General features: G+C 45.1%; 1 protein-coding gene across 1 annotated transcript; it reads right to left on the bottom strand.

Moving 5' to 3' along the window:
- Positions 1–3,247: 3,247 nt before the first annotated feature.
- On the bottom strand, positions 3,248–19,609 carry LOC144102250 (dermonecrotic toxin SPH-like). The gene is made up of 7 exons (XM_077635556.1): positions 19,500–19,609; positions 16,366–16,644; positions 14,310–14,346; positions 9,892–10,023; positions 7,668–7,787; positions 6,295–6,532; positions 3,248–4,025 (listed from the first exon to the last, which is right to left on the bottom strand). Exons 1-7 carry the CDS (start codon positions 19,566–19,568, stop codon positions 3,791–3,793), a joined length of 1,110 nt encoding a protein of 369 aa, XP_077491682.1. The 5' UTR covers positions 19,569–19,609; the 3' UTR covers positions 3,248–3,790.
- Positions 19,610–21,566: the final 1,957 nt, after the last annotated feature.

The following is a 21,566-nucleotide window of genomic DNA, read 5'->3' as shown; positions in this document are numbered from 1 at the left end:
CGCAAAACTCCAGTCCTGGCCTCAAACAACAAAGAACTTCCCCTACAATTATCATAGATATTTCCTTTGACAATTTCCTGTTTAAAGGTCCGGTATGTTCCCAGTGCCGATTTCGTCAACGTCCCTGTTTTCCTCAGAGCTCTCTCTGTTTCTTTAACCTTTTTTTTAACCGATAATTGCTGATTTGCCCCCTTACTGCTGTCCAGATATTTGCTTGTCAATGTTTTGGGCGGTAGCATTCTTAAACCGCTTCATTTGGTAGAATCACCCTGGCATGTTCGTGTTGCGAGATATTCCCTCCCAGACATTTCGAACTCCCCACAACATGACGCACCATTTCGTTCAGCGTTTCTTCCGTCACTGGCGTACCGCAACAAGTGAAGCTGTCTACTGTTCATCTTCACTCCTGGCTAGTTTAACAGAGGAAAAACCATGCGCAGCTAATGTGTCACACTGCGGAAGAGTTTTAAATTCATTGTCACCTCCTTGCATGCGTAATTACGCGGCCTCAGTGGAAATGAGCAGCCGAATATCACGGAACACTTATGTCGTAGCACAATGTTGCCAAATAGAGTTGCCTTTAGAAGTAAGGTAGGTATAGTTACATTACGAATATGAGTGCTAACGGCAGCAACTATAAGGTTTATTAATTAATTTTCGGTAACTGCGAGGTTGACGGCGACAATCACCCTAATACTTTGCATCGGCCTAGTCGCGTAACCAACGCGCTAGAGAGTTTTTGCGTACTGATCATAATATGACTTGAAAACTCCAGAAAGTCTTATCCTCAACAATCTGAATACTTTTTCTTTTGCCAGCACTTGCAGCCCAGTAGTTGCAGCTCGGGCTACAGCTTATAGAACATTTGTGGATGAAGTATAATGTAATTTACCGACAACACTTTTGCTGTTGATTTTCTGGGGTTTGACGCCTGATATGACGGCGTCCAAACTGTCTTGTATAGCTCAGGCTTCAATGACCTGAACCACGTCTCAGTACGTTTTGCTTCGCATCGTTTCAAGCAACACATGGGGTGGCATTTCTCCCGCTACCCTCGACAACGTAGGCAAATTCGCCGTTGTAAATAATACTTCCGAGTAATACACAGTCTATATTAAACATTCAAGGGCGTAGCGCCCAATACCTTAACCAAAAAATCCTTAAAGTGGCCTAATGTACTATCGCGTTGTCCTGCTGCACATCTTTCTGATAAACACCTGAGCCTTACTAGTAATGTCTGTTTGCAGCAAGTCATTTTAAAGCGCATTTTTGCATCATTACAGTACATTGCAGCGGCTGACGCCGGCATTCTGATCCATGCGTTCCTTGAAATGCGTAGTTAACGAATTCAAATGAGCACAATCAAACGAATATGGCGTGCCCTTTAGCACGAAATCAGCGTTTAAAGCAGCAGGTTGATCATGTTAGTATAGGAAACTTAAATACAGCAAGCAAAAACTGATCAGGACCGAAGTCCACATATCATACCCGCACTGTTTTCTTCTTCTTCTGCGTCACAAGAAAGACTGCCTTATATCTGCTGCCAGCAACATGCCTTATCCTGTTTCTCGCATCGTTTGCTGTTTATAAATAATCCTTCATTTAAATGCAGGTACAGGTCATGCAGGCTTAGCCATAAGTGTAGTGACAGTAAATCAGGAGATGACGTACTGCTAGGAAAGAATTGTTGGCAGGAAGCACAAAAATGTTGAAGCTGCCAGATGGACAGACAGAATCACTTGCAGATCATTCTGAAAAGAAGAAAGAGAAGACAGAGTCTGTTCTATAGCATTGCACTCTGTTTACTGAAATTTTTGGTACCACCGCGCGTGTGATCAATGCAGTCGCCCTAGGTGCCTGGGCACAGAGAAATTCATTTCAGTCAGGTTGCAGATACCTTGCCAAAGGCCTCTATCTCTTCAAGGCCCAGTGACTACCCTCTCCCCTTGCCCCCCCCCCCCCCCCCCCTACGCATATCTAACAGCGACCAGAGCTCGCAGGTATTTGCGACTGAAAGAATTTACAGCCTCAGCACTTTGCTTCCTCTTCTTACTACCATTATCTTTTGTTTCCTTGGTGCCCTAAAAAATTGCGATCGAGCAAGCTCGTGACTTCTCTCACTTGTTTACGTTGTTGCATACCTAAATTAAACTTCTACGTCCATAGATCTGGTCTGGGGGTCTCCCCTTTTTGCCTGTTCCATGCGGAAGCCGAAACGTTGGACCGTTTCTTGGGGTCCCGCCGCCGGTTCACCTCTATGCCGAGGCGCCTGATAGAACAGCCGTTACGACAGCTGGGTCTGAGTTTCTCTGCTGCGGGCTTTTCTTTTTCTTGGTGTTTTTACTCTTGGGAGCAGCAACTGGAATGTGTTCTTCGCCAATCGATGATTCCTTTCAGTCACAGAACGGCGCCTATTCTCAAATCTTTCTGAATTTCATTTTATGGCTGCTCATGTTCAAAATCGATCTGTGATCAAATCATCCAAAACTCTGCACCAAAAGCCCTAATCCCATTTTCAGTCACCCATCTCTGAGCGACCGATTTACTCTTAATTTTAATCACCCGATCTGCAATCTTTTATTAATGTTATTGTTTCTATTTATTATGATATTTATTTATTTATTTGAAAACCCTTTTTGAGCATCTGTGAGTCACCGCCTTTGTCTAGGCCAATGCCCCGCAGCGGGTACCCGCCATTGACTCCTTGAAGACAACAACAACAGCATTGCTCTTGAGAGCTTTGACTGGAAGGTGACTGTCTCCCATTTTCTGATTGTTTCCTTGTTGTTTCATTTCCAAGGTCGATGGTCTTGGGGTAGACGTCTTCCCCTAGCCAGGAGAACTCCTACTGGTCGGCCAACCTACAACTTCCCCTGGACGCTTCCTTTCGAGGTGGCATCAGCAGCCTTCCCGTTGCGCTAGCCTCTTCGGGTGGAGGCGTCATTAACCTTAACAGCCCAGATTCACTCCAGACTTCGTTCACTCAGGGGTAGTAATGCTTTCGCGTTCCCGCACGTAAGCAGTCTGAAATGTATCTGCCGTTTTTTTTTTCCTCACTCTGGGTCCCAGCCGCGTTTAATAGCGAAACCGGCCACCGGCACTACATGCCGCGAATCAACTATGAAGTCGTAGGCAGCCGCTCCGAACCAGACCACAAGAAACTTACCAAATGCGCGCGTGGACGGGAGAGAATCTACTCATCAAAGATGAAAACGTAGTAAGGAAAGGCGGGAAAGTTCGTATGGAGGAGAGTTTATTACACTTGACAGCCATGCGAGCAACATAAACAAATGACACGCCGGTCCAGATTCCTCATTGTGCGTTTGCAAATGAAAGAAGTAGAGGCTACTTTCACATATTTAGTATTCCGTTTATCATAGTCATTAATAACAGCTATTCTACGCTATCATGTTGGGTGTGCAGGGTGGCTTGCAACATATGCTTCTGCGCAATAACAACGAGACAGCAGTTTTAATTTCACACATTCAAATTATTTCAGAGAAGCAGTTTGCGATAAGAGCAGGCCAATTATCATGCATCTTTATGTGGACTTATCACCCTTCTGCTATACCTACAATTAAAAAGACTGTATTCGAGAGCTTGTCGAGTTGTGGAGGCCAAATATTTCTTACCAACAGTAATCACTGTTAAAGCATGTTTATTGAACTTTAACTTTCCAAATCACGGCAGTGTATAAACTTGGCGAACTGCAGAGCCCCAGATTCTTTATTTGTAAAGTTTTTGCTTGTGATGAAGCACTTTTGGATGCATTCAGCAGCAACTGCCTTCGCTAAAACGGCCGCCCAAGAAAGCTAAATCCGTCTTCAAAGACCGATTGAAGGTCTTCATCTTTCAGCTGGTCCGAGTCAAAGCAAGACAACCTTGGTAAACGGGTCTGGCTGGCGAATCGTGTCCAGGGGCTGTCAGCGACGTTCGCGAGGCGCAGCGTTTCCCTGAACTCCTTTTCTCCCAGGATCTCTGCCACTCGTGCCGGTTTGTTTGTGACGATGCCATCCACGCCCCTCCTGCAATGCATGATACGCAAGACGATTTGAATTAAATTTGTCGGTGTTGGAACGGTTCGATCTTTAATACTAGTTTACGGCATACCCTGCCAGCTAATGTATTGCTGGCTGTAATAAGTAACTGATGAGTAACTGATGAAAAACTGATGAGTGATGTCTGTGAACGAGATATTTAAAAAATTCACACGGAAAAAATAAAGAGGAGGAGACCGGAAGACATAATAATGAAGGGACTCACTTCCATAGGCGTTTAATTTATTAGCAAGGACTTGATGCTTTTTAGATATCGTTCTTTGCGGAATGTTCCTCGGTGATGTACAGGTTTAAATTAAGTGCTTTATTCCTCGTTCAGAAAACAAATACTCATACGCCTCAACATAATTCTGGGCACCATTTCGTCAACCAGTCTGAGACAAGATGCTTTAAATCAACAACTTGTTTTCATTCAAAACTGAACTAATCAACGGTACACCAGCATCCTCGACGTTTTTTATCCGCGAGCAGCGCGTGAGCATTCTGCGAAGCCGTTTAAGGTGAACGATGGGTCTCTGAAAAATAGTTAAAGGAAAGATAACGTGTAGTGCCTGGTAGTCTGCAGGGCAGGCCGCCAACCTAACTGATCCCACACAATAAAAGAAAAATGAATGGTTAGAAACACACAAACAAAAATCGCACACTACAAACAGGAGCGAAGAACAGTGTGCTCCATTAAACGTCATATTAGAAGGTTTGAAAGAGTGACTCAGCAGCACTGCGCGAGCATGTGATCAGTTCTATTCACACATCATCAATAAAAAAAAGGAAAGGAATCAGTTAGACATTCATTATTGTTTTGCATTTTTTCGCCGCTCTAACACCGCTATGCTGGCGCGTTCGCCTCGTTTCGGTGTTTCGGCATAATAAGCGAATTTCTGTGAAGGAACAAGGAACCGGAGACCAAAGAGAGGTTAATCGGGAGGATAAAAAAGTGAAATTATTTTTGCATCTGCTTGCATGACGGAACGGGAATGTACAGAATTAGTGCGAGATTCAAAAGGGGATCCGAACCCACGACCTCCGAATATCGCATCCGGTGCTCAAGCACCGGACATGATATTCGGAGGTCGTGGGTTCGGATCCCACCGGCGACATGATTGTTTTTTCTGCTGCTTTATAAGTAATTTTCTTTAAGCGATAGATTAATCTAAGTATTATCCCACTCATAAGCACAACACATAAAAAATACAAATTCCCCTATGCACCTTGAACCCGACCGCGGCGGCTGTGTTTTTATGGAGGAAAAACGCCAAGGCGCCCGTGTACTGTGCGATGTCAGTGCACGTTAAAGATCCCCAGGTGGTCGAAATTATTCCGGAGCCCTCCACTACGGCACCTCATTCTTCCTTTCTTCTTTCACTCTCTCCTTATCCCTTCCCTTACGGCGCGGTTCGGGTGTCCAACGTTATATGAGACAGATACTGCGCCATTTCCTTTCCCCAAAAACCAATTATTATTATTATGCACCTTGGTTTCGGTGACTGTTAGCTCCCTTCATAAGTTTATAGAAACAAGCCTCTCATTTCCTTATATATATATATATATATATATATATATATATATATATATATATATATATATATATATATATATATATATATATATATATATATATATATATATATATATATATATATATATATATATGTATATATATATATGTATATATATATCCCCTCGATGTCGCTATCTGGCGCTGGCGCACAGAGTGCCAGAACCTCTGATCCCCACTGGGTGGCCGGGGGAGATCAGTGGCCCGAACTGCTAATTGCGGCTTCTCGGAAGAGTCTGACTTTATGGAAGAGTTATTTGCATTTTTAACTAGGGATGTCCTCTGACAAACTAGCTGATGCATTTTACTTAACTGCAAAATACCACATTAGGACAGGTCACCAAACGTAGGCAGTTTGTTGCCTGCATGTGCGTGCGCGTGTGTAAGACTCTCTCTCTGTCTTCCATCCATGCCTAGGTTTTTGACAAGACTATATTTTAAAAATTGTTTCGCTTATACTAGTGTATTTAAATGCATTGTAAAGGCCGCTAGGCGCCCTAAAGAAGTATAAAGTAAACAAAAATAACACATATATGTAAAGCAAATGACATAGGCATACATCCTTTTCTAGTCCTCTTACCGTTCCCTCTCGTTGAGCCTTCTTTGCTTTTAAGGATGGCATGATTTGGCGAGCAAAAGTACGCCTTTTTTACGTGGAGTCGCATACTTTCCAAATCTTACCTGAGCGACCTTCGGATCTCTTGTGGCATGTCCAGAGTCCAGTCGTAAGCCTTTTCGACGTAATGGTCGTTTTGTTGGGAATCACGGTTGTCGATTACATTCTGCAGTCTACCAGCTGGGCGGAGCCACGATAGGCAGTTCGTGATGCCGTCACCCTGCCAGCGGTGGCGCTGTATGCCGATCCTCTCGTACATGTCTCGGATGCTGCTCAGACTTTTGTAGTCACTGACGTGAAATCCTGAACCAAAAAAGTACACAGGCATGCACACCCAACAGCGAAGAAATTAGAGCCCGCATTCGAAGTCACCTGCACACCCATCTTCAGGTTTCTTTCCAATCAAACCGCTGGCTTTTAGTGAACCATCTATTCCACGAGACTTTAGCGGTTAGTCCACCATTTTCTTCTAGATGAAAAAATACGCGCCAGCGTCTGGAAGACGTTGAAGTAACGATTGTTAGATGTTTGGTAGAGCCGTCTGTCGTCCACGTGATGTATTACCACGTGATTGAGCTGCTGAGTGCTAACGTAACGGCCGCCATGTTAAGCCGAACCATAACTAAATATTACCTTAATTAGGTGATACTGGTGTATAACATGTTCTACTTGTCGAGCCCGTTACGAATATGCCATTAGTTAGATCATGACACTATCGGTTAATTAATTATTAGAAATTAAATATAAGCTTAACTATACCTTAATGTTAACTCCATTAGTTAATTTCGGTGTGTAACGTGTTTTACTCATGTTGAGGATTCCAAATATCTAACTCTTTTTATTATGACATCATTAATTACTGAGTTATAAGCGATTAATAAACTCGCGTGACTAGTTATTTATGACGTCACGATTGGTGACGTCATTAGTATATTGAATTTGTGATTTATTGTGACGTCACTAATTTTGTGGCGTCACCAATCAATCACCAAATCGATATACTAATGGTGTCACCAATCAATCAGCAATTGGGTTGCTTTATCGATTTACTATGGGGGCCGCCATCTTAAATTCCTCGGACTTGGAAAATTTCGCACCGAAGGGAGGTGGTAACAGAGACCAAGAAATCTAGAAACGTGATAAATAAGAGCTGACGCTGTTAAAAAAAAATTGCCTTATCGATGTCGTCACCAGAGTCATAACACCCCCCAAAATTGACAATGTGGTAGAAGTGACTAAGGTAACATGGCCCTCTGCAGTGTTATCGACGTTCACAAAACCTCCTGATTGAGCAAGCAAAATGCCACATGTCACACAATCACAATGTGATGAAGTTTCAGACATATTTTTTGTTACTTTTCACTATTTTCTACGTTCGCAGGTGCCTAAGGATAATCCACACAAACGCCATGGCTTTACATAAATAGCATAAACTTACCTATCTTGTCCAGCTTGTCGATGTCGTGGCTGTAAATGGTATTAATCGCACCTCGCAGCACCTGCCAGTCGGAAACTCTTTGAACGGAAAGCAAGACATTCACAGCCTGCGAAGAAGGGACTGCACATACGAAGAAACATCGTTTAGCATTCAGGTATAACGGCCATCTTCATTTTACGTCCTTATTTTTCTTACCGGAAAAAAAGGATTATCATAATGTGTCGTTACCTCCCGTGTCCGCCTGTTTTACTGGAGACACGGTAATTAAGCAGAAAGAGTTAGTTGCACTGGGTCCACAAGTGAAAGCAGTGTGAACTGTACTGTTAAATGTACTGTTGGTTTAAGTGCACTGTTAAATTAAATGGGATGTTATAGGGATTAGTAAGGTTAGGAGGACAGATGAAGCGTATACAGTGCTAAGAAGTGGGCGCGTACTGTGCTATCGTGAATAGCGGGCAGACGAGATCTAGGTGTGGGATTCCTTATCAATAGAGATATAGCTGGAAACATCGAGGAGTAAATGAAAGGGTGGCAGTTATCGTAATTAGGCTAAACAAGACGTATAGCTGAAGGCAGTGCAGGTTTACTACCTCTAGTCATGATGACAAAATCTTCGAAATCTCACATGAAGACGTGGAATCGGCAATGAGCTGAGTAAAAACAGAGCACACTGTTCTGATCGATCAGATCATGCAATCCGAAGGTAAGAAAGAAGCAGGTTGGAGATCAAGCAGTAGAGACGACTGTGGCATAGGCTAAAGGAATACTAAGAGGGAGCTATTAGCAGAATTCGCAGAGAGAAATAAATGACAGATCAAGAATACCTTCTTCCGCATACGAGAGAACGAGAAGTGGACGTGGAAGAGCCTCCGTGGTGAGACTAAAATCACCCTGGCATCGTGCAGGATGTAGAGGTCCTCGGAAAGATTCGTTGTAGCGACCACAGGATGGTAAGGTCTTGTATTAGCCTTGATTTGAAAAGGAAAAGGAGGAAACTAGTGAAGCGGGAGCCCATTAACGAGTTAGGGGTAAGATGCAAAGCGGAATAATTCAGGATATCGCTGCAGAACAGACATTCAGGTTTAACTGAGGAAGGCGATCTGAATGGTCAGGCTATGAACGATAATATCAAAGCTATCATTACTGACTGCGCTGCAGAGGTAGGCGGTAGGAAGGTTCCACAAGTTACCGGCAAGCTCTGTCAGAAAACGAAGGATCTCATAAGAAATACCACAGCATGAAAACATCAAAACAGATCATAACAGAGCTATCAAAGTTAATTAATAAGCGCTAGGTAACAGACAAAACGAAATTTGATATGAATAGGACCTAGCGTGCTCTAAAGAGCGGGGGTAGCCTAAAAGCGCTGAAGAGGAAACTACGCATAGGCAAAAATCAGACGTATGCGTTAAGAGACAAAGAAGGCAATGTCGTTAGCACTATGGATAAGATAGTTGAACTAGCCGAAGAATTATACACAAATCCATGCAGTAGGTGCAGTGTAATAAGAGCGTAAATTACAGAGCCAGAAGCGTACAGCAATTGCACATACCGCCAGTAAATAAAGAAGCACTGAAGAAATCCTGACGAGTAATACAAAGGGAGAAAGCAGCTGGCGAGGATAGGCAGCAGATCTCCAACACACATGTCACAAGAAACGTGATTGGTTATGCACGAGGCAGAACTTATTATGGATGTAAATAAGATACCGAATCAAGCGTGAAAAAAACCCACGTTGTCGTCAATGGAATAAAGTCGTGCATATTTTGCATATGTTTTTTGGGGGGGAGTATGTGGTGTATTTGGGGCCATCAAGCAATCCTTGAAGTATCACAAGCCTTCCGACCACACAGTCGTCACTGTCTTTCAAGAGAGGCGCATTCCTTGCGCCCGTGACAAAACTTTCCTTTGAGCTGGTCTTTCCAAAGCCGTCAATCCTTTTGTGTTGCAAAAGCATGAATAACTATCCTTTTGGCGTGAACGATGGACTGTTTCCAGCATTTGGCTGTGATGGCATTTTGTCCCCATTCCAGTATGCATTATAAGAAGATATGGTAGCACTACTCGATTCCTGGCTTCTTCGACGCAGAAGGGAGCCTGAAGTGTGAGAAATTTAATGAAAAAAAAATCGTGCCCTCACAGCTAAATCTAAATGTTCAGCAATAATTCGTGTGTTCTGCCTTCCCCTAAATATTTGATCTACGTTACGCCATATATTTCTTACCTCCATGCCAGAGGTGCTGGAGAAGCTTCTGCGCAATATCAACGCCAGCCGCATATTTCCGGTTCTCATGGACGTCTCCCAGTTTGAGGTCCAGGAAAAGAAGGGTGAGTTTATGCGTGTACTTGCCAGTGTCTGGAACAGCGAAATATTTGCATAAGGCGGAATTTGCAGCCGTCTTTCGTCAGCGCTTTGACGGTATAGTCATATGAGTGGCGCCATGACAATTTATGGCTATGGAAACATGCCTCTTCCAAGCCTGCCGTGTGTGCGCAACTGCAGGAAGGCCCATTTGGTTACTTGCAGCCGGCTCTTGTGGCCTCAACGTCATTCTCAAGAATGATACCCATACAGAATCATGAAAAGGCAGGGCAAGAAATCTGGTAATTTTTGTCCCCAGATTCGGATATGTTTGCGGCATTTCCAACTGCACTTGCGAATTTGCTTTTTTTTAATTCTGCGGTAAGACAACGTCGTTACCACTGCAAGCGATGTTAGTAAAAAATTCTCGCCAGAAGAGCAAATCAGAGCAAACGAGATCCTATTAGCCTATCTACAGTCTCGCTCTGGAAACGTAAAGGTGAGATAGGATAAGGCAAGATGTAGGCGTTTATTGCTGTGTGCAGAAATTTCGGGAAACTTAAGCACAAAAAATAGGGTTATTCCCAACGAAAATTCTGCTTCATGTGACTGAGGATTAGCGTTAATCCGTATACTCTCGCCGCACATTGAGCATGCCTTACCGCCGCATTTTGAGGACTTCTGGCCTGCACGATAGACTGTGACTTCACTGAACGCTGTGACTTTTCATAGTGACTAATTTCCCGCAACTGTCTTTTCTCCTTCATCTTTTTCTCCCCTCCCCCTCCCCCCCCCCCCCCCCCCCCCGTGCAGGGTAGCAAACCAGCTACTCGTCTGGTTAACCTGCATGCCTTTCCTCCTCCTCTTCCTCGCCGCACATTTAACATGTATTTCCTTGTAAACATTCCCAAACGCAGCGCTTAAAAATTTTTAATATACCAATAGGAACATTTTCTTCCTTGACTACTTCACCATCAGTTAGGCACCATAAAAACGATTTTGCTTTCATTTTGGAGTTCACGCAGACAGGGACGATAACTCTGCACAGTAATTGGTGGATTCTTCTGCGATGAGCACTCTGCCTTCTTTTACGACAGGGATTTCATATTAGCTTAAGCGCCTTGTTCTTTGATTCTTAGGTTGCAGGTTCCTGGCCTGGTGTACAGACGCGTGTACGTATGGGCTCCGGGCATTTTTTCTATTTTCACCGACTTTTTACCTTCCGCTGAATTTTATTGTTTCTCCCGAAGTTCACGAAGGTGCCCGGCACCTGCCCATCCCATTTTCGGGACCAGCACTCCGTTTTTGTGACCTACATGGACGCTTGTTTCCACCGAGCCCAGCGTCAGCCTCGCTAAGCCTACCGCCGCTGGCGATAGGCTCCGCTTCGCAGCCGAGCCCAGTGCTTCGCCAAGCATGGACTTCGTCACCGTGGAGTGGGAGCCCCTGAAAAGTATGTACCCACGGACTGGACCTACTTAGCCCACTGCTACGTTGATTCTTATGCCTGAGAAGTTTTCTAGAGGCAAGGCCGCTAGATGCAAAGCGCGAAGCGAGGTGCGGCTAGCCATGTCGCGCCGCCGACAATGGGCGAGCGCGTCTCGACGGAGTTTACAGTCGCGACCGCTGTTTTAGGTGAGGGCGCCACTGTTCGGGGACAAGTCGCCCGGCATCCTGAGAGTAGACTGCTGAAGCGCGCCTTGCTTCGTGGTGTCCGAGCGCGTTTGCCTCATGGTGCTTGTGTTTGCAGTGCTTTCTTGGGAATTTTTCGTGTGAGCGTGTGTGACCACATTTGCCTCACTTCTGCAACGCTGGATTTGCATTTTTTTTTGTGCGCGTGAGTAAGAGCGTTTTACTCGTGTCTGCCGCATACGCTTTGGTCTGTTTATGCACGTGTGTGTGGCAGTCACTGCCGCGTACGAGGCGCGATGCGCGCAACTGCTGTGTGCCACTCTGCATCACAAACGCAAGAAAGGGCCCCACCGTGAAGCATCACGAGTTTCCCTGTGAACTACAGCGTCGAGAAGCGTGGCTAAAAAATATCTCTTGCCAAGGACTGTCAGGGAAAAGAAGCAAGTGGGAGCCAAGCGACAGGTCTCTGGTATCTTCCTTGCATTTTACAGAGAAGGACTACAGAAACAGCACTAAGGTCAGGGTTATGCTTCCGACTGGAGTCTGGATTGTGTTTTACAAATATCCTCAGTATATGCAAAGAGAGAATGTAGACCCAAGAAAACGCCAGCTAAGGAACTTTACTGATAGCACTGTGGTTGAAGTAGGCCATGAATGTGGCAACTCAGGAGAAAGCGCCAACGTGAGTGAAAGTCTCGTGCACTCCCCCAGCGACGAGGTAGAAGCGCTCGATCCAGTGGCTGGCATAGAACCATGTGGTTCTCCAGTTGATCAGGCCTGGCAAACTACATTGGACGTTGTGCATGTCTTGCAAGAGGCGAAGAAAGCGGAGAACAGACTGAAAAGAAAGACTGTTCGTCAAGGCAACCAGCGACAAAAATTACCAACTGACCTTGACGACACAAAAGAGCTCTCCAAGTCTGCACAGACAACAAATAAATTCAGGCCCCTCTACAGGTGTTGAAAGAGGCGGAAAAAGGAGTCAAAGCTGCAGTTTTTATCCGCAACCAAGTGGCTAGGTTCAATAAGAAAACGTCTCCCTACAACGAAGGTATACTGCGGGAATGTGTTTTGTGGAAAACCTGCTCGAACAAAGGGTATGAACACGTTCGAAGCAGAGGCCTTTGAAGCTCCCATGTCTAGCTATGCTCCTAAATTACGTAGGGCATTCAACCGGCGAAATTGGGATGACTTCATGGACAAGATAGCGGCTTCGTGTGGAGCATGAAGGACTAGGTGTGGAGCAGGAAGCTTACTGTTCCCTCCTTATCGATGAGATGTCTATAGCTCAGAAGGTTGTATACGACCGACAGGTAGTCAAGATATTTGGTCTTGTTGACACGGGCCCCGAAGGTCTACCGATTACAGCCCCTCAAGTGGCAGACCGCTTGTTGTGCTTCGTTTTACGAGGACTATCGACAGCCTATGTCATACCGGTTGGCTATTTCTTCATGCGGTGTTTCAAGAACAACAAGCCGTCTACAATGACAATGGAAGACATGAAGGCAGTCGAAGATCTTGGTTTTCGTGTGCTAAGAATCCTCACCGACAACCACCAAACAAACGTGGCTCTTTTCAAAGGCCTCTCAGAAGACGGAACGCTTGCGCATGCCGTGCCTCACCCTGTGCGGACAGGCCACCCACTGCTCTTGTCCTTTGACCCTAATCACCTTTTAAATAATCTTCGCACTAACTTTCTTGAGCGAGAAATGACATATGGCGAATCACTCATTCAAGGTGGTTTCTACTTAAAGAAGCTCTCTGAAATTCAGTCAGAGCTGCTGGTCAAGCCAGTCAGGTTTCTTAACCGTGCACACCGTGCACACGTTCAACCCAACGACTTGGAAAAAATTAAAGTGTGCAGGGCCGCTCAAATATTTTCTGCGCCAACAATAGCAACACTCCAGTTTCTTCAGGAGAACCGAAACTGTCATCCTGATGCAGGCCAGTTCAAGGACAGCTCGGCCACAATCAGTTTTACGAGGATGGTTGCGAAATGGTATGCCCTCATGATATTGGTGCAGTGATGGCCCGGGGGGAAAGCATGAGGAACCGTTCTTCGTCACAGGTGATGAACGGCTCTCCTGGCTGGAACTAGATTTCATCAGTTACCTTGAAGATCTCCAGATGAATGGCGGCCGATCGAAGCGAATGACCAAAGACCTACGAAGCGACGCTTCTCACAACAAGGGCAACAGTGGCATTGATTGAAGATCTACTTGACCACATAAAGTAGGTTATTTTTCTTCGGCTCTGCTTTTCGTTATTTACATCAATGTGTTATAGAAGTACTTTTATTAATTTCAGCTTCCGCTACGTCTTGACACGCGGCCTAAACAGCGACCCTGTGGAATCACTGTTTTGCTGCCTTCGGCAGTTCAAAGGCGGCCATGACGGGTGGATGCCAGGGCTGCAGTTTTTACAGCGGAGAAACTGCCAAAGGTACTGCTAAAAATAAACAAAAATAGTGTTTAAAAAGTTTCTGAAATATATTTCACCCATTTCTCTTCCCACTTCATTTCGTTTATCAGATTGGCATGCTTCAAGCTGCAAGAAGTGGCAATGCACCCACTTCTTTTGAAATGAAGGCGCTTCTGAGGCTTACAATTCTGGATGCCGAAACATCTGCCCTGCCAGCAGCCGTTGAATTTGCTACCAGGGAATTGTCGAGTGAGCTCTGGTTCTTAACGCTATGTTCTGAGGCATACCTTGAGGTAGCAGCAGCTGCTTTTCTGGCTGGCTACGCTGCGAGGACATGCAAGGAAAATGTATGAACAGTTTTCTCTATGTGGACACAAACCGTGTAATTTGTTGTGTAATCTTGAGTTGTCTCGGTAGAAAACCTATGCATTATGCTTCGTGCAGCATAACTGTTTATATGTACTGCTATGATAATTTGAGCCGGAGCATTTTTATCTCTGGCAAGCTGTTCCTTTATGGGATTTTGGCACTGGTTATAAGGTGACAGGCGAGTCATGGAAGACCCTACTGCAGGCAACAGAGCCGGCTGGACCAGCTTACGGGCTAATCAAAAACATGGACAGTGGAGGGTTGATGCACCCTATAATGGAAGCGGTCAAGATTTTCCAACTCACGTTCATTTTTGTTAACCGCGTAATGAAGCTTCCAGAGGTCAGGCGAAGCAGCAAGCTGTGCAAGCTGTTGATGTCAGTACTGCTTCCACACTTTCCATGGTGCCCGCAACTCATCTGCGAAAGCAACGACCGTGTCCACACTTAGGAGCTTTGCAAGATATTCTTAAGGACGTTGCTGCTACCTCTGATAACTAACTTGGCTCGGAATGTTAATTCTAGAGTAGAGCGACTTTTGACGCTTTCTCTCAACGCTCTCTCAAGGAAGGTTCTCTTCTCCGTCTGTGAATGGTTCCTTCCTTTTTTGTATGACCTTGCAATAAAGGTGGCAAGCTGCTGGTTGAAGTACCTTCTTCTGGTTTACTCGGCTGCAGTTGCGCTTAGAAATGCTCCACAACTTCACCAATATTGATTTTTTTTTTCTAAATTGCAATAACTTACATAGACGGGCTGTCTTTAGCGCTGTATGTGTCCATCTCGTTCAGCATCCTTTTATCCGCTACAACTGGAAGCATACATGGGTTCGCGCAAAGTGAATAAAAACAGGTTAATAGCTTCAGGCGCATTAACGCAGCACCCTAAGGCAGAGCCGCTCGCCCGGTCTTCCATCATGCAAGCAGCCGTCATGGATAAAGGTCAGGCATACGCTAGAAGGGGGATCCCCACCTGTTGCGGTGATTTGTGACACAATCGGCGCTTTTAATGACGATTTAAAAATGCCGTTTGTAACGAGGAACTAGAAAACGCGGTGTTTACGCCCTCTAACTGTCAGCACAGGGCGTACCGACGCAGCTGTCTCGGCGGTTCCCTGCGAGCTGTTGTCCCCGAGCAGTGGCGCCGCGGCGGGCGCGCGGAGAACTAGGCCCAAGACGCCGTTTCTGTGCGACATGGCGGGCCGCACCTCGCTTCGTGCTTTGCATCGAGCGGCCGTGCTAGAGGCTACTCGTCCACAATTCTACGCGGAGTGGAATAGCATTGAACATGACTTTTCAATCTTAGGCCTAAACCGAAAACAGTGTAGCAGTTTTATATTCACTGGAGTGAACACGAAATGCACTACTTCACCAGTATAACATCTAGTGTTAACGCATTAGAGCGTACATTAGTTTAGAGTTTTCCACTACAAAAATTCGATACTGAATTCAGGTTAGAACGCTTGAAATGAACGACCCGACCGCGTGACACGTACCCACGTTTTTTGCCTGCTAGAGAACAGTTTTTACTGCCTGAGTATTAATATTTTTTTTTCATGAGCATGTAATCGTTATCAGAACTAAATTGAAGGGAATGTGCTTCTCTGTTCAAAGCAAAGTTCTTTCCGCGTAGCTGTAAGTTAAGGATAAACGTTTGTTCTGCTTCTCCTTGAAGGATGTTCATAGATGAATCTTATGAGACGAAAAAATTGAGAGACGCCTAATTTGAATATGTGGTGGAAATACAAGAGCATTGGCAGCTGTTGATGCCTTTGCCGGAAGCGACGTCGGTTCCAGTCTGATGATGTCACTTCCCTCAACCCAATGGGCGAACTATATGACCGACGACTGCGCATTTTGGCCCCATGGGGCTTTCTTATGTGAGTGGATTCAAAAACGCACTACATACGACGCCCTACCACATTTAAAAATGAAGGCACTTCTTGTAATGCCTCATTTTTAAGCTTATGCTCTTAAATTCTTGCAGACGTTTTTGTAGTGGAAGTTGTTGTCTTCTTACGTGAATTCGTGCTCCTCCGGACGTAATTCAGGAAAGCGTGCACTCGTTCCTCCGCCTCGCACTCCCTTAGGCAGTCGCATGGCCAACCGTGGAAGAGTTTGACTGCGGTGCCTTCATGGGAGAAGGTGACGTCAGCCTCGATAGCGTTTGCTCCTCTTCTCATCGCTTCGTCGAAGTCAGTAATTGAGTTCACCATGTGGGCAATGATGTACACGGGCCTCCTGTGTGCGCCCGCCGCCTGAATGGAGAACAGAAAGGTCATCGTAATTCGGTGCAAGTACAGGGGACAACAACGCAGTGAGGAATGTGTTACGACAGCGCATCGTGTACTGGTGTACGTTAACCAACGACCTATCACAGTTCTGCTCATTGTGAACAAAAAACTGTTTTGCGCAGCCAAAACTTCATTGCACTGCTTTCCCCAGTTTTTTTCTTTCATTTGTGTTTCGAAACGCTGCTTTTTTTTTGCATTTACTATGAATCTCCTGTGCCTAATGGCTTCCGTGAAGCTCTGACTTGCTTATTTAAATTCTTTTTTTTTACCTTTGCTCAGGAGGCTTTATGTTCTGTACATTTAAAGACTGGAGACTGGCTACATCTACGTGTTTACGCTGAGCAGATAGGTGTTAGCCGCCATGCTGATTTTTTTTAAAGGTAACGCTTATTGCCAAACAATAACATTGGTACATTTCCATAAATACAGAAGGAGGTTCGAAAGCCAGAGGCTGCGGGGAGACCTCCTATAAATATTGACACAATGTAATACAAATCAAAATCAAGCAGCAGGTGTCCCACAATATGATGTACTCAGTTGATCTAGAAAGGAGAACAAACAACTGCTCATGATCATTAGCACATAATTTGTTAGCATATTTTTTATCAGGTTCTTTCTGTCTGTACAAGCACAAGCGAAAACACACTACACACGAAAATACATGAAGAGCACCGGTAAAATTTCAGAGGCAGTAAGAAATATACTTCCTACTAGACGAGCAACGGTGACAAATTGCTTGAGCAAATAAAGAGATTACGTACTTAACAGCTACACTCGCTTGAATAGAGTTTGGCGCGTATCGGATGTTAATAAATGATTTCGGCTCCATGGGTAATGGAAACTGCACGAACACGCGGGCCTAATTTGATAAACGTATCCAGCGGCTAGAACATATTTCCATTTCCCCAATGTCACATCAGTGCATGCTTAAGCCGCGAAGTCATGGTCATTCACACTTCCAGCGCGACTTTCACTCAGTGTTTCAATGTAATCAGGTGACGTCAACGCGCCCAAGCTTCCGCGTTTCGTTCTGACAGCCGAAACCACTGCGTGATAGTGGGGTATAAGCGCAAGAGAGATGCTCACATTATTCTTATTCGCAAGGAATCTACGTTCAGTTTGTGGAACCGTAATTCTTCTATTTTTCCGGCAAAGGGGGGGGGTGAGTGGAGGGTATCAGCTACGGTTTCTGTGTTTTTTCCAACTTACGAGGAAACAATTATAAAAAATGTTCAGCTTGTAAGAAATGCAGCCGGTGGGAAAATGCTACTCTTTATGAGAGTAGCTATACAAAGGACTGGATTAACTTCCGTGTCGTAATGCCATCTGTCAGAAACTATACGAAGCAAGTTATGCAACAAAATTTTGGTCTTGCTCGTACATCTCCGTTGACTTTCAGAGCTAAGCTTGTATTAGGGATGCATGCGTCCTTTCTGTTGCTGCATAGGTATAAGCCACCTCCACTTTGTAAAAGGGTTGTTAACAAACGTATACCTGGCTTCTCAATATATAAAAACTTCGAAGCTGCGTTGAAAATGATCTCATTGAGTTCATTTTGGCGGATTTCAAGAACTCGATTTGAATGCAAGGAAGGCAGGTATCTAATACATTACAGCAGAAGACGAACTAGAAAAAAAGATTAAGAAATCTCATTAGAAGTTTTGCTGTTCGGTGTTGCATGTTCCAAAGCTAAATTGTAAATTATAGTTATAGCGAAAGAAATGTCGGCCCAGAAGTTGACAGAAAAAAAATATAATTCCTCGAGCCATAAACTGTCTCTAACGAAAATGACGGATGACGTGCAACCAAACACAGTCTCCTGAGACGTATTCGCTAGTTGGCAAGAAACAGCATGCTATTTGTAATATGAAGCTCGCTAAATTCATGACTTATGCGGGTTTAACGTCCCAAAGTGATTCAGGCTCTGAGGGACGCCGTAGTGAAGGGCTCCGGAAATTTCGACCACCTGGGGCTCATTAACGTGCACTGACATCGCACAGTATACGGGACTCTAGAATTTTGCATCCATCGAAATTTGACCGCCGCAGCCTGGATAGGATGCTAAATTCGTCTGAAACAATGAAATAAGTAATAGCTCGGGCGCACCCTCTGAAAAATCTGCGAGGTCGCATTCTGCAGAGTTGTCTGTATGGCGCCTTTAAGATTGCATTCACAAAATGCTAAATCTGCTATACTCCACGCACCAAGTACGATAAAACAAGGAAAATATGAATTTTCATTTATGCTTGTACAATTGCATCCACACGTGACATCACCGGAAAAAAAAGAGGTCATTTTCCGCATATTTATCAAAGCAAGGTCGAAACCCCAATCGCCACAGATACTGGTGGTCTGCGGGAAGATAACGAAGATAACGTACTGGAAAACTAATCGCTAACTCAAAAATAGCCCAAGAACAGCCATACTCCTACAGTGTACTGTTTTAAGCAGTCTTGAATTTCACGAGCAATCATTTTTTGTATCTGTCTGAGCGTTTGTGCTCAGTATTAGTATTCTTTGACATCTAGTGATTCTCACCCAATGCGCTAATCCTAATTGTTTAGCAATTATATTTTGCTCATATTCTAACAACCTTTAACCATTTGCGATGAAGACACAATTAGCGACGATATGCTAGCGCGTCATGTCTTCAATCCACGTTTTCGTTGACTGAACAAAGGTCACGATTCCCGATGCCGTGGCTAATAGCACAGTCGAAGTACTATCTGACGAATGAAAATATCAAACGAGAAAATAATTATGACATCAAAAAAGAATAATAAGCGAATAAAAGTAACAAAGTTTTGCGGGTTCCTTACAAGTCCAAGGAACGTGATGAGCACGAGGGTTGCTCCGTCACGTGGCCCTTTCATCCAAAGAAGCTCCATTCCTCAGCCTTCTGTCAACCCTGTTTGCTGCCTGTATCTTCTAGGCAGTAAAAAAAAAGGGGAGGGGTGTTAAGGACAGTGACTGGGCTTGATATACGTATCACGGCCTAGATTCAAGATTAGTGCTCTCTCTAAAGAGCGAACTGACCTCACAAGCCAACCAATTAACGACCTTCGATCTCCGTCGGTAACAGCAAAAATTTTCGTTAAGAAATGAGGCAAATAATGGCGACCTCGTCTGAGATTGCCGAAAGCTTGGTCAAGAATGTAGAAGCACTCACCGTGAGAAGTAGTACGCGAAAAGAACAAGGTCCCGACTGCCAAGCATGGACCACTATCGTTCAGTTTTTAAAGCGCGGAGGAAGAAGAGTTCCCACTTATCTCCAGCGCAAGACAACTTGCGCTGCTCAGTTCTTCCGCTTTGAGAAGGCGGTTGCTACCGGCACGTCACAGATAAAACGTGGGACACGTGTGCGTTCGTTTTGAGGCGGACACACGCGAGAGTTCCCTAAGTTTGCCGGCTTTGGCTTCGAGTCACTGGCAGAGCCACGTCAGGACCGGGGCATTTCAAAGCTTTGTGCAAACGCCTGTAAGCTGAGTTTCAAAGGGCCACCGCAGTGTCATCCACCGCAGAGTTGCCTAGGTTTCAGCGGCCAGTGAATTACCACCAGCTTGCCAGAGGCCTCCGCATACGGGTGGCGTGGTTTTCTTTCCTTCTACTTTCTGTTAACTTACAACGTAGCTGAACGAGTACGCAACTTATTCTATTCTCCAACCAACACTACATAAATAAGAAGTTCCATTCCCCTAATCTTTCTTTGGTTCCAGCCTCTGTTGGTTTCTATTGTGTGTCCATTGTTGTGGTGAAGCTCGTTCGGCTGGTACCACAAGACGAGTCTCCCAGTTGTGTTGTAGATGTACCACGTGTCCCTATATTTCACGGCTTAGCGACAGCCGATTCTCTTCTCATATCCATTGATATGGGAAAACTACGACGTCTCTTTTCTCACAAGGGGAAAACACGAATCTGGAATAAAAACGTAAGACTGGTGATTGCACAATTGGTAATGCGGATAATCGTCGCCAGTTGGCATGTGATAATGATTGCGCGCCGAAAGGAGGCCGTGCGCTGTGCGCGCATTGAGAATGTCGGAGAGAGTGAGAATGTCAGAAAACACTGGTTGATTGATTGATCGATTGATTGATTTTTTTCTAGCAGTTTACTGCAGAGATCAGCTCCGATTTCACACTGATGTCTCTGCAACTAATGACTTGAAACTGCGCATTTTTTATCCTAGCTATATATGTATGCAAATACAGGCTATTTTTCACTCCAGTAAATTGTGAGCATCCCGACGCACTGCCCCACACTATAAGGGTGCTTGTTATGCGTATGAGACAGACAGAGGTAAAGTTTACTTTCTTACACAGAGACCAATCCTGCTATCATAGTCCATGTTTGAAGCTCTTCAGAGCTCGCATTCCAGCCTCGCGGGAAGCTATTGGACACGCTTGAACAAACATTACGCTAGGGGTACGAATACATGGGATGTAAACTTAAATAATGAACGTGTAGCTGCCAACGCGGCCGGCACTAGCGCGAGATGCCAGAGAGGCCAAAGTTTCCCCAGCACGCGCTAGAGAACGCTCGCGGCTTTGGCCAGGGCTGGACGCTGCCGCCGCGGCTCCGCTGCTGTCTCCTCTTCGGCAGCCCTCAATAAATGTGGCCGCGGCCGCCTTCCTGTTCGACCTCCACATTGTGGTGACCTCGGAAAGCTCGAACGCCCTCACAACCGGCACACCGCCGCTGTACCTTCGAGTTCCTGTCTCGCCATGGACCTACCGCAAGATGAGTGGCGCCCGATCCCGCCCCAGTGCTGATGAATTTTTTTTTCTTTGGCCTTTAGGCAGACATCTCGGTACTTCAGATTTGCAAGCATGGGCGGCGCCTACCTGATACCTCCTCATCTCTGCACAGACAAGAACGACGCACCTCAT

Source organism: Amblyomma americanum, chromosome 8, assembly GCF_052857255.1.
Source record: "Amblyomma americanum isolate KBUSLIRL-KWMA chromosome 8, ASM5285725v1, whole genome shotgun sequence".
NCBI lineage: Eukaryota > Metazoa > Arthropoda > Arachnida > Ixodida > Ixodidae > Amblyomma > Amblyomma americanum.
Note: the sequence above shows the minus strand (reverse complement) of the source record. Positions and strands in the feature narration are given on the sequence as shown.

Excerpts from the sequence above, each read along its gene's own strand:
- LOC144102250 (XM_077635556.1), bottom strand. The coding sequence starts at position 19,568 with ATGGAGCTTCTTTGGATGAAAGGGCCACGTGACGGAGCAACCCTCGTG. Across the intron at positions 6,533-7,667 it reads CGACAAGCTGGACAAGATAG|GATTTCACGTCAGTGACTAC; the intron begins GTAAGTTTATGC and ends TTTTTGGTTCAG. Across the intron at positions 4,026-6,294 it reads GAGATCCGAAGGTCGCTCAG|GAGGGGCGTGGATGGCATCG; the intron begins GTAAGATTTGGA and ends CATGCATTGCAG.